Genomic DNA, 11,631 nt, shown 5'->3' on the forward strand with positions numbered 1-11,631 from the left:
GGCTTTCTGTACTCAGTTAAAAACTTCATAGTTACTTAAAGTGAATATAATCAGTTTTTTCTGAAGTACAAAGTGTGTCACTTGAGACGGAATGTGCTATAGCATCCCCTTATTCTAAACTTGTTCCTTCAAACAGATTAGAATGGTTAATACTTAGAAAGCTATATGACAGATTTTCCAGTTAACCAAAATGAAGCTATGATGTCCAGTACACCACACTATTATGTTTGGACCATACTGCAAAATCCCCAAACCCTTCATGCATGTTGTCAGGAAGTAACATAACATTCAGAAGAACTCCTGGAGCCTTTTTAAATTTTCTTTTAAAGCCAAACATTCAAGCAGGATTCCTGAAGTCAAGTTTTACTGAGTTTTTGTAAGGCCCCCTGAACAACAGTGTAATATCACAGGTCAGCATGGTTTTGCCTTCCAACTGAATGTGTAGGGGGGAGGTCATGTGATGCAGCCGAGCAGCTAAGCAGTGTTTCAGTGAGCTCCCTGCTAAATCCATTTAATATCATCTAAATAGCAATTTTTTTTGGCTCCTCATAATTATAACATAGAAATAGCTTTCTACACGGAAAGAGAAGAATGAGAGGGGATTTGATAGCTGCTTTCAACTACCTGAAATGGGGTTCCAAAGAGGATGGCTCTAGACTGTTCTCAGTGGTAGCAGATGACAGAACAAGGAGTAATGGTCTCAAGTTGCAGTGGGGGAGATTTAGGTTGGATAGTAGGAAAAACTTTTTCACTAGGAGGGTGGTGAAACACTGGAATGCGTTACCTAGGGAGGTGGTGGAATCTCCTTCCTCAGAAGTTTTTAAGGTCAGGCTTGACAAAGCCCTGGCTGGGATGATTTAATTGGGGATCGGTCTTGCTTTGAGCAGGGGGTTGAACTAGATGACCTCCTGAGGTCCTTTCCAACCCTGATATTCTATGATTCTATGATACACCAGTATGAATTTTTTATGAGCATCAGTGAAGACGAATCCTGCCAAATTTAGTATCAAAACTAGCAGCTGTAGAAGAATGGGGGCAGACGAGGACGACAGTCAAGGTTGCTGAGTCATTTGGTCTGCAATACCCAGCAATGTGGCCACCAAGATCATGTAAAAAATTAAACAATCAGAAATTACAGTCCTGTCTACATCAGGCTCATTTTTGAAATATTTCCCATTATTAACATCAGTTCTGCTGAATCACTGTTAGCAACACCAGGATCCCACGTGAAAGCACTGGCTGTTGACACTGTACCAACCAGATGTGCTCTAACCAGAGGGTTAGAAGACATGGTGTTGAGAGTGGTATCTGCAGCAAGGCCAAGCAGTCATATGTTATTTGACTATTATTTTCACCCCTCCATGACAAATTATTCAGCATACAATAAGTAAGTTTTTCAGTACAGCCATAACCAGCCTATAAATATGACATTTAGACATTTTAGTTTACTCCATATGCTTCAGTCACATAAAACCCTACAGAGACAAGTACAGAAATATTTTACTGCATCAGCATTTTCCATTTTATTTCCATGGAAATAAGAGGGGCCTTTACCAGTTATGCCTCTGGATCCCAGAGCAGGCTCAAAAGCAGCACTCTCTGATCCAACATACTTGACCTTAAAAAGCCAGATTAGGTAATCAGCAGTTCAGTAATATTTTTAAGTGTTTTTTTTTTTTTTTAAAAGGAATTTTAGAAAAAGGTAGCCCATTGCAATGAACATGCTGATGAGATAAGCATAGGGATGGAGGCAGTGTAAATACTCTGATTAAATGAAATGGCTGAATCAGTCTTCTGGAGAGTAGCTTATAAGTCACAAAAGTCCCTGGGGAGCACCTGCAATTTGTGTAGATCAGTTTTAAAGTCTAGAGGCTTCCATGAGCTCTTAATCTTCTCAGTATCTAGGTCAAGAGGGAAAGCAGACACGTTCTTCAGTGAGAGTAGAATTCCTGGATGTGAAAGATCCAATACAAAAGGAAAAAAGCTCAAAATCCTTGGTTTGGAATTGTCTGGTCTTACCAGGAAAACAATCTTCCTCTTCCTATGGTGTGCTGAACAACAGTAACCCTTCCTTCTGAGCTCTGATATTTCTAACTGCTGGAAGGAACCAGCTGGAAACAAAGAATCTCTCCTACCCCAAGCCCTCATGCTTTCTCAAGCAGGCATCAGCTCCAACAGTGCAGCACCACAGTGGCTGACCATGAGCAGCTGGAAGCCTGGCAAATTCCCAATGTAGACAAAGCCTGAGGAAGGTAAGATTCTGAGAGGAGAGCTTTCAGAAAGAATCGAATTTGCAGGCAGCTGCTGCTCGAGGAAAGTGGCTAATTGTACTTGCTCTACCAAGTGACACCTGAGTCTTGCATGGGAAACAGGATGGAAACGAGATGGAGCTAGTGGAAGCAGAGTCTGCAAGAGAGTCTGGAAGTTTTACTAAGTTCCCTTTCTTCCAGGCCTTCTCAAAAGCTGGTTAAGAAACCAAGCCACAGAAGAATTAATCCTACTGAGTTGAAGAGGCTGCAGGCCTCTTTCTTCAGATACTTACTTCTGAAGCAGGACAGCAGCAATTTTAGGATCCACTTAGACCAGGTACCTCTCAAGTACCTAACCAGGACTCAAACTCAATGGATCTTCATCCTCCCAGGGGAGAAAGGGAATGTATCAAGGTAAGAGGAGGTGCAGTAAGGGCCAGCAGAAAATGGCATAATGACTGTACTACAGGCTGGGCACCTAATTCCTTCCCCTGACCCTTGAGAGTAAGCATTATTTTTTAGTACAGTCCGGGCCATCTGAATCAGATGTTAGGTAGTACTCAGGCTACTGGAGGGAGGTGAGGGCTGGAGTGAAGCTGGAGTTGCCAGAACTTCAGAAGTATGATTGACCATTGCCACCAACCAAAATGCATGCAAACAGCTCACTATCCCATAGGATGAGTGGGCCATTACAGCAAATACTACATCTAAAAAATAGCCTCTTAAACAGATTACTCAAGTAATTAGGATCTCTGGTTTAAAACAATAATAGATACTGTTCCACTCACCAGCAATTACACTTATCTCATAGGAATAAAAAATGTGCCAAGCATTCGGATGACACAGTGTGATTTCACACCAATGAGCAGCGTTGTACTAAAATGGAGAGGAATGGGGACGCAGGTTGGCACAAGTTCATATATGCATTTATTTGTAAAATAAGTCTTTGAATCCGTTATCGTCAGCGATCCCTCGAGGTCAAGGATGATCCCTCTCACAGATTTTATTTTTTATGGGTCCTTTGATGAGTGAGGAATCTAATCCTTGAGCCGCAAACTCATTGGCAGACATTGTAGGTGGTGTTGGAAGTCAGGGTTGGACCAAGATTGTTGTGTGTCAGTTGTCTGACCTTTCTTTTCTGGTATTTTTCTGCAATCAGGGCAAGGTGATTTTCCTCAAAAGTAGACGTTCCTTCTTTGACAAGCCTTCACCACTTATCTCTATCCTGTCTCCCAGTGTGTGGGGTCAATGCCACATCTCTTGGATGTTTATCTTGACGGTGTCTTTAAAGCGTTTCTTTTGGCCTCCCAGTTTCTTTTCTCCTTTGGTGAGCTAGGCATACAGCAGTTGTTCTGGTAAGTGTACATCAGGCATGCACGCACAGTGGCCGCTCCACCTCAGCTGCTGTTGGATAATAAGGGCCTCAACACTGACGATGTTGGCCTCTGTGAGGACACTGACATTAGTGTGATGATCCTCCCACTTTAAACTGAGGATCTTCCAAAGGAAGTGCTGGTGCTGGCATTCCAGGTTTTTCAGGTGTTTTTGATAGGTCACCCGAGTCTCACAGCTGTAGAGGAGAGTTGGGACTATCACCACTGCTTTATAAACTAACAGTTTAGTGTGTGTTCTGATGCCGTGATTGTTGAGCACCTAGAGAGACAGTCTGCCAAAGGCAATGCTGGCACACTGGATATAGTTTCACCTTTTTAAAACCCCAAATTAAAGGATTCATTTGCAACAAAAGACATAAGATTTGTCACTACGAAAAATGCATCAGCACTCTTAAATATGATGTAATTAAAAAAAAATTCAGACAAATTGACGTCTACTGAAAAAAACATATTTGTAATAAGTAGAGAACTTTAGAGCTAAATAATAACTGTAAAAAGATATATGTGACATAAGTATATTACTTTAATACATAACCATAGATCAGAGGCTTATTCAAGTTCAGTATATAAATGCAGAAGAGTAGAGTATTTGAAATTACAAGTAAAGTTCTAAGTAAAAAAATTTGAAAAGGCATTTCAAAATACAGTAGTGATTAAATTAATGGAAATAAATAATTAAACATTTTACTGTTGGTCTTATAATTTAGATTGTTGTCTACAACATCTAGACATATTAGTTTGTTTGGCACAATTATTAGTTTGTATAGCCATAAGAATGGCCATACTGGATCAGACCAAAGGTCCACCTAGCCCAGTATCCTGTCTTCTTGTCTTTGATCTCAGTGTCTCCCCAGCCCAGTAAAATCTTACAAAACTCCATCTTTCTTTGAGAAAAGGGATTAGGAGGGATTTAAAAACATATTCTGTTTATGTAAATTTTCAGTCATCCTGTAATGAAGTACCAGAATTCACTGACATTTTCTTTTAAGTTGTACGCTACTGGAATGAGCCAAGCTGCTTTCAGAGATGAATTATCAAGTCTTGGGGGCAGGAGAGAAGAAGGGAAGGGGCTAGATTATGTCTACTACAAAAACTTTTCGGATGAACCTAATCTCAAGTGGTAGAACAAGCAGTTCCCTGGACACAAGCTGTGGTGCTGATCACACCTTTACTTTTCCTAATGTATTAGAAGAGTCTTTGGTTATTCCTATCTGTTCTGAGGGTCCCCTTCTTCTTACCAAACAAGAGAACGTGAAATGGCCAAAGGGTCGACAAAAGATTTAAGTATCTACATGGGGAACAAACATTTAATAATGGGTTCTTCGGTTTACGCAGAGAAAAGTATAACATGACCCAATGGCTATTGGCTGGTGCTAGACTGGAAATGAGGCATAATTTTTGAGCAGAGCGTGTACAGGGTAATTAACCATTTGAACAATTTACCACAGTGGATTCTCCATCAGTACTTTTAAAAAAATCAAGACTGGATGTTTTACTTAAAAAGATCTGCTCTAGGAATTATTATGTGGAAGTTCTATGACCGGTGTAATGCAGGAGGTCAGACTAGATTATCACAATAGTCTCTTCTGACCTAGGAATCTATAGTTCCAATGGGTCAAGTCTAAGACCCTGCCATTTTTCAGACTGAAACAAGAGCTCTGCAAATACAGGGAGCATTCCATCTTGATTTAGTTGGGGATTGGTCCTGCTTTGAGCAGGGGGTTGAACTAGATGACCTCCTGAGGTCCCTTCCAACCCTGATATTCTATGATCTATAGTTATCTGCTAAAATATGTGGTGAATTTTCAGCAGTTTTTCTAATATTATTAAAATTAGTCAAGAAAACAATTCCTGCCTAAGTTACAGAGCCTGATAAAGATGCAAAAACCTTTTGATGCAATACTACTTGTTTAAGACCCAGCAAACACTTGGGAGTTGAGTTAAGGAAAAGTGAGACAAGGAGCTGATTCACACTGTACACACTAAGGGAATAACTATGATTCAAGGATGCTGAAAGAATTGGAACTTGTATATAAACAAGTGGTCTCATCATAATATTGGAACTGAAAAGTTATGAGTAAGATAAATTATATTTTTTACTAATGACCCATAACACTTATGAACAGTTTTGTGCATGTTTCAGTATCACAATGCAGTCAAGACATCAGCTTACACCAATGCTTCTAAACCCGTGGCCCAATCAGCACACAGCTGCGGTCCATGTGACATCCTCAGGGCCATACAGGTAGTATTGGATGCAGCCCACAATGGTAACTAGTTTGAGAACCACTGGTTACATAATACATGTAAAGAAATCATCATCATCTTACTTGTGCCCATGGAAAAGAGAGCGGATTTATGCTGGAGGGAGCTGGATCTTCTCTCTTTGGAAAGTGATCTTGAATTATTTGGTTCATATATTGCAGGAGTGATAAACATTTTGTGCAACTTTGGGTTTATTCCCTCAGGAATCAGACGAGGGCTTTGCTGGTAAAAGTGAAGCATTTTGTTTTCCGAAATTGCTTTGTAAATGCTCTTTTTGTTGGACTGGCTTTGATTGTAAGTCTGTAAAATAGAGGATAAGCCACTTGTTACTGGAGAGTTTCACCTTATAACTAAGAGAATTAAAAGGCCACTTGAACATTCAGGTATTTTTTAATACTTTTGTTACGGATTATATTTTTGAGTCCCCAAACGTGTTACAAAAACAAAAGAAAAGGAGGACTTATGGCACCTTAGAGACTAACACATTTATTTGAGCATAAGCTTTCGTGAGTTACAGCTCACTTATGCTCAAATAAATGTGTTAGTCTCTAAGGTGCCACAAGTCCTCCTTTTCTTTTTGCGAATACAGACTAACACGGCTGCTACTCTGAAACCTGTCAAAAACAAAAGAATACAGGCCAAATTTGATGCGACACATCAAAGCCAGATTGTGACTCCTTTACTCACATGAATCGCCCCAATGGAGTCAATTGAACTACTTGTGAGAGTAACGGGTTCACAGAGCTGTCGGTAAGGGGTTCACAATCTGACCCCATCTCAGGACGAACAGAGGAAAGGAAGAGAAAGATATGCATGACAATAATCAGGTCATCCAGTTACACAGAAAAACATCTTAAAAGTTCCAGTGGGAGAAAAAACAGAACAGAACAAAAAGACTGCCACTCCCTTTCTTCTCAGCCCATTCTTACCTTCGCACTCACTTATTGCAGGCAACTAAAATGAGGTGAGGAGATGGCCTGACAAATTCATTTATGAAAACCATGCAGAGCATAATACACAGCACTGAAGAAAAGACAGATGTCTGACAACATGTCATCTGAATAAGAAACCGCCCAGTAAGACATAACAACAACAATAGTATTATACAGAATTAAATTTTTTTTGTACACAGTATCAAAAGTGGGCATGAACCCTGGGGGGCAGAGGGGGAACCACCCCTCCCTGAAGGAGTTTAGAGTAATCTAGATTAAATACAATGTGACTTGGCCAAGTTTGATTTTTATTTTTCAGATTTCAATTAATATCAATATTTTAAGCATTTTTGGGGTTTTTTTTAGATTTCTAGCTATTTAAATTTTCCCAGTTGTGCAAAATTATGGGGTTTAAAACTATAATAGTCTGTACACCCTTTCTTCACCAAGATGAAACTTCTGTATAAAACACAACAATACTATTTCTTTTGTTTTTCTTATTAAAAGCACGAAAGGAGAAGTCCAATAAGATGCCAATTCTAAGTGATTTCTTCTGTGATGTAGACATCCGTCTAGTAGGACCAGACTGAGACAAGAGAGGCCATCAGCTGGCAACCACTTCTGGTCACTGCTAACTTGGACTGTATTTGAAAAGATTACTTACAAATGAAGAACGCCAACTCTCAATCAGCTCCTAAATCATACAGTTTGCAAGAAGTTTTTGTTAGGTGATACTTTTTAAGGAGGAAAATCTATATAGGGAAACAAACGTTGTGCTAGTAGGCCTGCATACGCCTTGAAAAATCTGTATGGAGTTGTCTGACGACCTTCCTGAATAATTTTCCTGTTTAGAACGTATGGGGCTGAGCTTTCACATGCCTCTTCTTACACTTGTGACCCCAAAATCTTTGGATGTAAACCTGAGACCTGATTCCCCACTCCCACCATTCCTAGCTTCCTTCCAAAAGTGGTGTTTGAGTTCCTCTGACCAGCTTGTGCTAAAGTGGAATCTAAAGCTTACAAATGTATGATCAGAACGGTCTGCCTCAAAGGTTTCCATGCAATAACCTGAAGGTCACAGGAATACAACTGCTTCAAAAGGAAGCTTCAGCAAACAACCACATTAGTATCCCATGACGCAGGGAGCTTTTAAACATGTACAATAATCAGGCAGATTTTGTAGGTGGCAACTGAAAATATCTACTTAATACATTTAAACAACATATCGCCCACCTTTTTCTTTTCAAATACAGTATGCCCTTCTGAGAGGTTCCTCTTAACAGACAGGAGTGACTAAGGATACCTTGTCTGAGAATCAAATCTCTGTCATCTCAAAGTCTAAGCCAGATACAAACAAACATCACATCTTGGACTGGAACAGTATCGAGTGAGAATGTTAAGCTGAGATGGGATGCTCAGCTCTTTAACAGTCACAGGAGATTTCCATTTATGCAGATCTCCTCAGACCTCACCTCACACTCAGTGCTGCTGTTCCAAGGTGCTTATCACTAGGGCTGCGATTTAGTCACGGAATCCGTGACTTCCAAAGATCTCTGTGACTTTAGGCAGCGCTGGATGGGAGCTGCAGGGTCCCCTGCTGCCTGCGGAGACAGGCAGCTGTGAGATACTCCTGCTGCACTCCCCTCCGCCGTGAGCAGCAGAGGACGCCTGCCGCGCCTCGCTGTGAGCAGCAGAGGACCCTGCCACAAGTGACAGGGGAGCCCGGCAGTTCAGAGCCGCCAGCGGAGGGGGACCATGGAGCTACAAGCCCCCACTCTAATTCCAGCTCTGCCACTAATTATTTTGTGACCTTGAGCAACTCACAACCTTATATGCTTCAGTTTACTCATCTGTATAATAGGTATAATTACTTATCTGCCTCAAAGGCTTTGAAAGACTTAAGACTGAAAAAAACCCCAAAGAATTCATCACCATCATCAAGCTCCCCAGGATTTTAATCAATCTGCATGCAATTGTTTTGTGAGAATTTTTGAGGGAAGGAGGAGGATCCTGGGAACTACAGGCCAGTCAGCCTCACCTCAGTCCCCGGAAAAATCATGGAGCATGTCCTCAAGGAACCAATTCTGAAGCACTTAGACGAGAGGAAAGTGATCAGGAACAGTCAGCATGGATTCACCAAGGGAAAGTCATGCATGACTAATCTAATTGCCCTCTATGATGAGAAAACTGGTTCTGTGGATGAAGGGAAAGCAGTGGACGTGTTATTCCTTGACTTTAGCAAAGCTTTTGACTCAGTCTCCCACAGTATTCTTGCCAGCAAGTTAAAGAAGTATGGGCTGGATGGATGCACTACAAGGTGGGTAGAAAGTTGGCTAGATTGTCGGGCTCAACGGGTAGTGATCAATGGCTCCATGTCTAGTTGGCAGCCGGTATCTAGCGGAGCGCCCCAAGGGTCGGTCCTGGGGCCATTTTGTTCAATATCATCATCAATGATCTGGAGGATGGTGTGGATTGCACCCTCAGCAAGTTTGCGGATGACACTAAACTGGGAGGAGTGGTAGATATGCTGGAGGGTAGGGATAGGATACAGAGGGACCTAGACAAATTGGAGGATTGGGCCAAAAGAAATCTGATGAGGTTCAACAAGGACAAGTGCAGAGTCCTGCACTTAGGACGGAAGAACCCAATGCACCGCTATAGACTAGGGACCAAATGACTCGGCAGCAGTTCTGCGGAAAAGGACCTAGGGGTGACAGTGGACGAGAAGCTGGATATGAGTCAACAGCGTGCCCTTGTTGCCAAGAAGGCCAATGGCATTTTGGGATGTATAAGTTGGGGCATTGCCAGCAGATCGAGGGACATGATCGTTCCCCTCTATTCAACACTGGTGAGGCCTCATCTGGAGTCCTGTGTCCAGTTTTGGGCCCCACACTACAAGAAGGATGTGGAGAAATTGGAGAGAGTCCAGCGAAGGGCAACAAAAATGATTAGGGGACTGGAACACATGACTTATGAGGAGAGGCTGAGGGAACTGGGATTGTTTAGTCTACGGAAGAGAAGAATGAGGGGGGATTTGATAGCTGCTTTCAACTACCTGAAAGGTGGATCCAAAGAGGATGGATCTAGACTATTCTCAGTGATAGCAGATGACAGGACAAGGAGTAATGGTCTCAAGTTGCAGTGGGGGAGGTTTAGGTTGGATATTAGGAAAAACTTTTTCACTAGGAGGGTGGTGAAACACTGGAATGCGTTACCTAGGGAGGTGGTGGAATCCCCTTCCATAGAAGTTTTTAAGGTCAGGCTTGACAAAGCCCTGGCTGGGATGATTTAGTTGGGATTGGTCCTGCTCTGGGCAGGGGGTTGGAGTAGATTGCCTCCAGAAGTCCCTTCCAACTCTGTTATTCTATGATTCTATGAATAAGTGATGAGACTGAAAAGTTAGAAAATACTACAGTGAGAGATTTCTTAACTCACCCGTTGTTCCCGTCCTTCTGCAAGTATGACAACAATTCTGCCTTTCCGCTTGCGCCCAGTTCGACCCATTCGCTGCACAAGACGAACTGGACTTTTTTGAGCATCAAAACAGATTATGAGGTCCACTTCTCCAATATCTAACCCTTCTTCTCCTACACATGTAGAGACCAGTGTATTATAGCCACCTTCACGAAAGCATTTTACCACCTAAAAATGGATTAAAACACATATCATAAATCTCCTTTACTGTCCTAAATAAATTCTCACCATCTTTTTACATTCCAGCCTGGTGATTAAAATTCAGCTTGTCTAAAAACTGTAGAAGCACAATCTACCTCCTTCCAAAACAGTTAAGTATTCCAGTTCAAACTGCTGACTAACAAATGCTAGATGTGTCAGTATTATCAATGTTATTCTACCCTTAAATACAGAATCACAGATGTTTCACACCTTATCCAGCCTCCAGCTACGACATACACAAGACAAACCTACTCCTACTAATCAGTTTCTGAATATTACAAATATGTATTTCTACTACTCCACTAAGTCAAGATTTTAGGGTATATCTCACCTTTTAGAATTCCAAAAAACTAGGGAAAACAGCACTGTACTCAATTCATTCCACAGACATTTTCATTCTTTTCAAATATTGCATATTTGTTATTAAAAGAAATCACACCACAAAATTATTAAATGCAAATATTTTCTCTTTTATACATTTCTTTTTGGGCAGATGACCTGAAAAAAAATACTTTGCAAGTGGATGTCATGCTTCCCAGGGCTGAGACACCCCACACTACCATCTGACTTCGGCGTGAGGAAGCCATGCCTGTATGCTGGGGGGTCAACTCCCGAGCCCCACTGGCCATGGGCAACACAAGCATTCCCTCCTCTAAGCCTATGCAGGCCCCACTCTCTCTCTACAGGTTAGCTCCAACTGTCTCCCTGGAGTGTCCAGCTCCTGATCCACTAGACATCCGCAATATTCACAGGTCTGCTACTTTCAAAGAACAATACATCCCTACTTACCACTTTCACCTCAAGTCACCACTCCACTTAACACACAGCACTTAGATAAGTTTATAGAGAAGTCAAGTATAAGTTTATTTAACGTAGCACAGACATTTAAGTAATAGCTAGGAGATGTATTGGAAACAAACTGTTACGTATAAAATAAAATCGTAACATGCGTTCTAGAGTCTAGACTTAATTAACTACTCTCATGTGTTATAGACTATTGCTCATGCAAAATCCTTTCAGTGCTTTACAGCCAGGCTGGCTGTGACCCTCCTTTCATAAAACATACTGTTAGCTTGTCTTCTCAGTGAAGGATCCTGTGTGTTTCTTTGCATCCTG

General features: G+C 41.5%; 1 protein-coding gene across 10 annotated transcripts in view; it reads right to left on the reverse strand.

The window, feature by feature from the left end:
• The window catches only part of FANCM (FA complementation group M), a 182,316-nt gene that overhangs the window by 82,823 nt on the left and 87,862 nt on the right, over nt 1–11,631 (reverse strand). For all 10 annotated transcript variants that reach the window (XM_043549768.1, XM_037901395.2, XM_043549767.1 and 7 more), the window contains exons 10-11: nt 10,276–10,482; nt 5,974–6,208 (exon numbers count right to left, since the gene is read on the reverse strand). In XM_043549768.1, coding sequence (XP_043405703.1) covers nt 5,974–6,208; nt 10,276–10,482 — 442 coding nt within the window. The remainder of the gene's footprint in view (nt 1–5,973; nt 6,209–10,275; nt 10,483–11,631) is intronic.

This window comes from Chelonia mydas, chromosome 6, assembly GCF_015237465.2.
Source record: "Chelonia mydas isolate rCheMyd1 chromosome 6, rCheMyd1.pri.v2, whole genome shotgun sequence".
Classification (NCBI taxonomy): Eukaryota; Metazoa; Chordata; order Testudines; family Cheloniidae; genus Chelonia; species Chelonia mydas.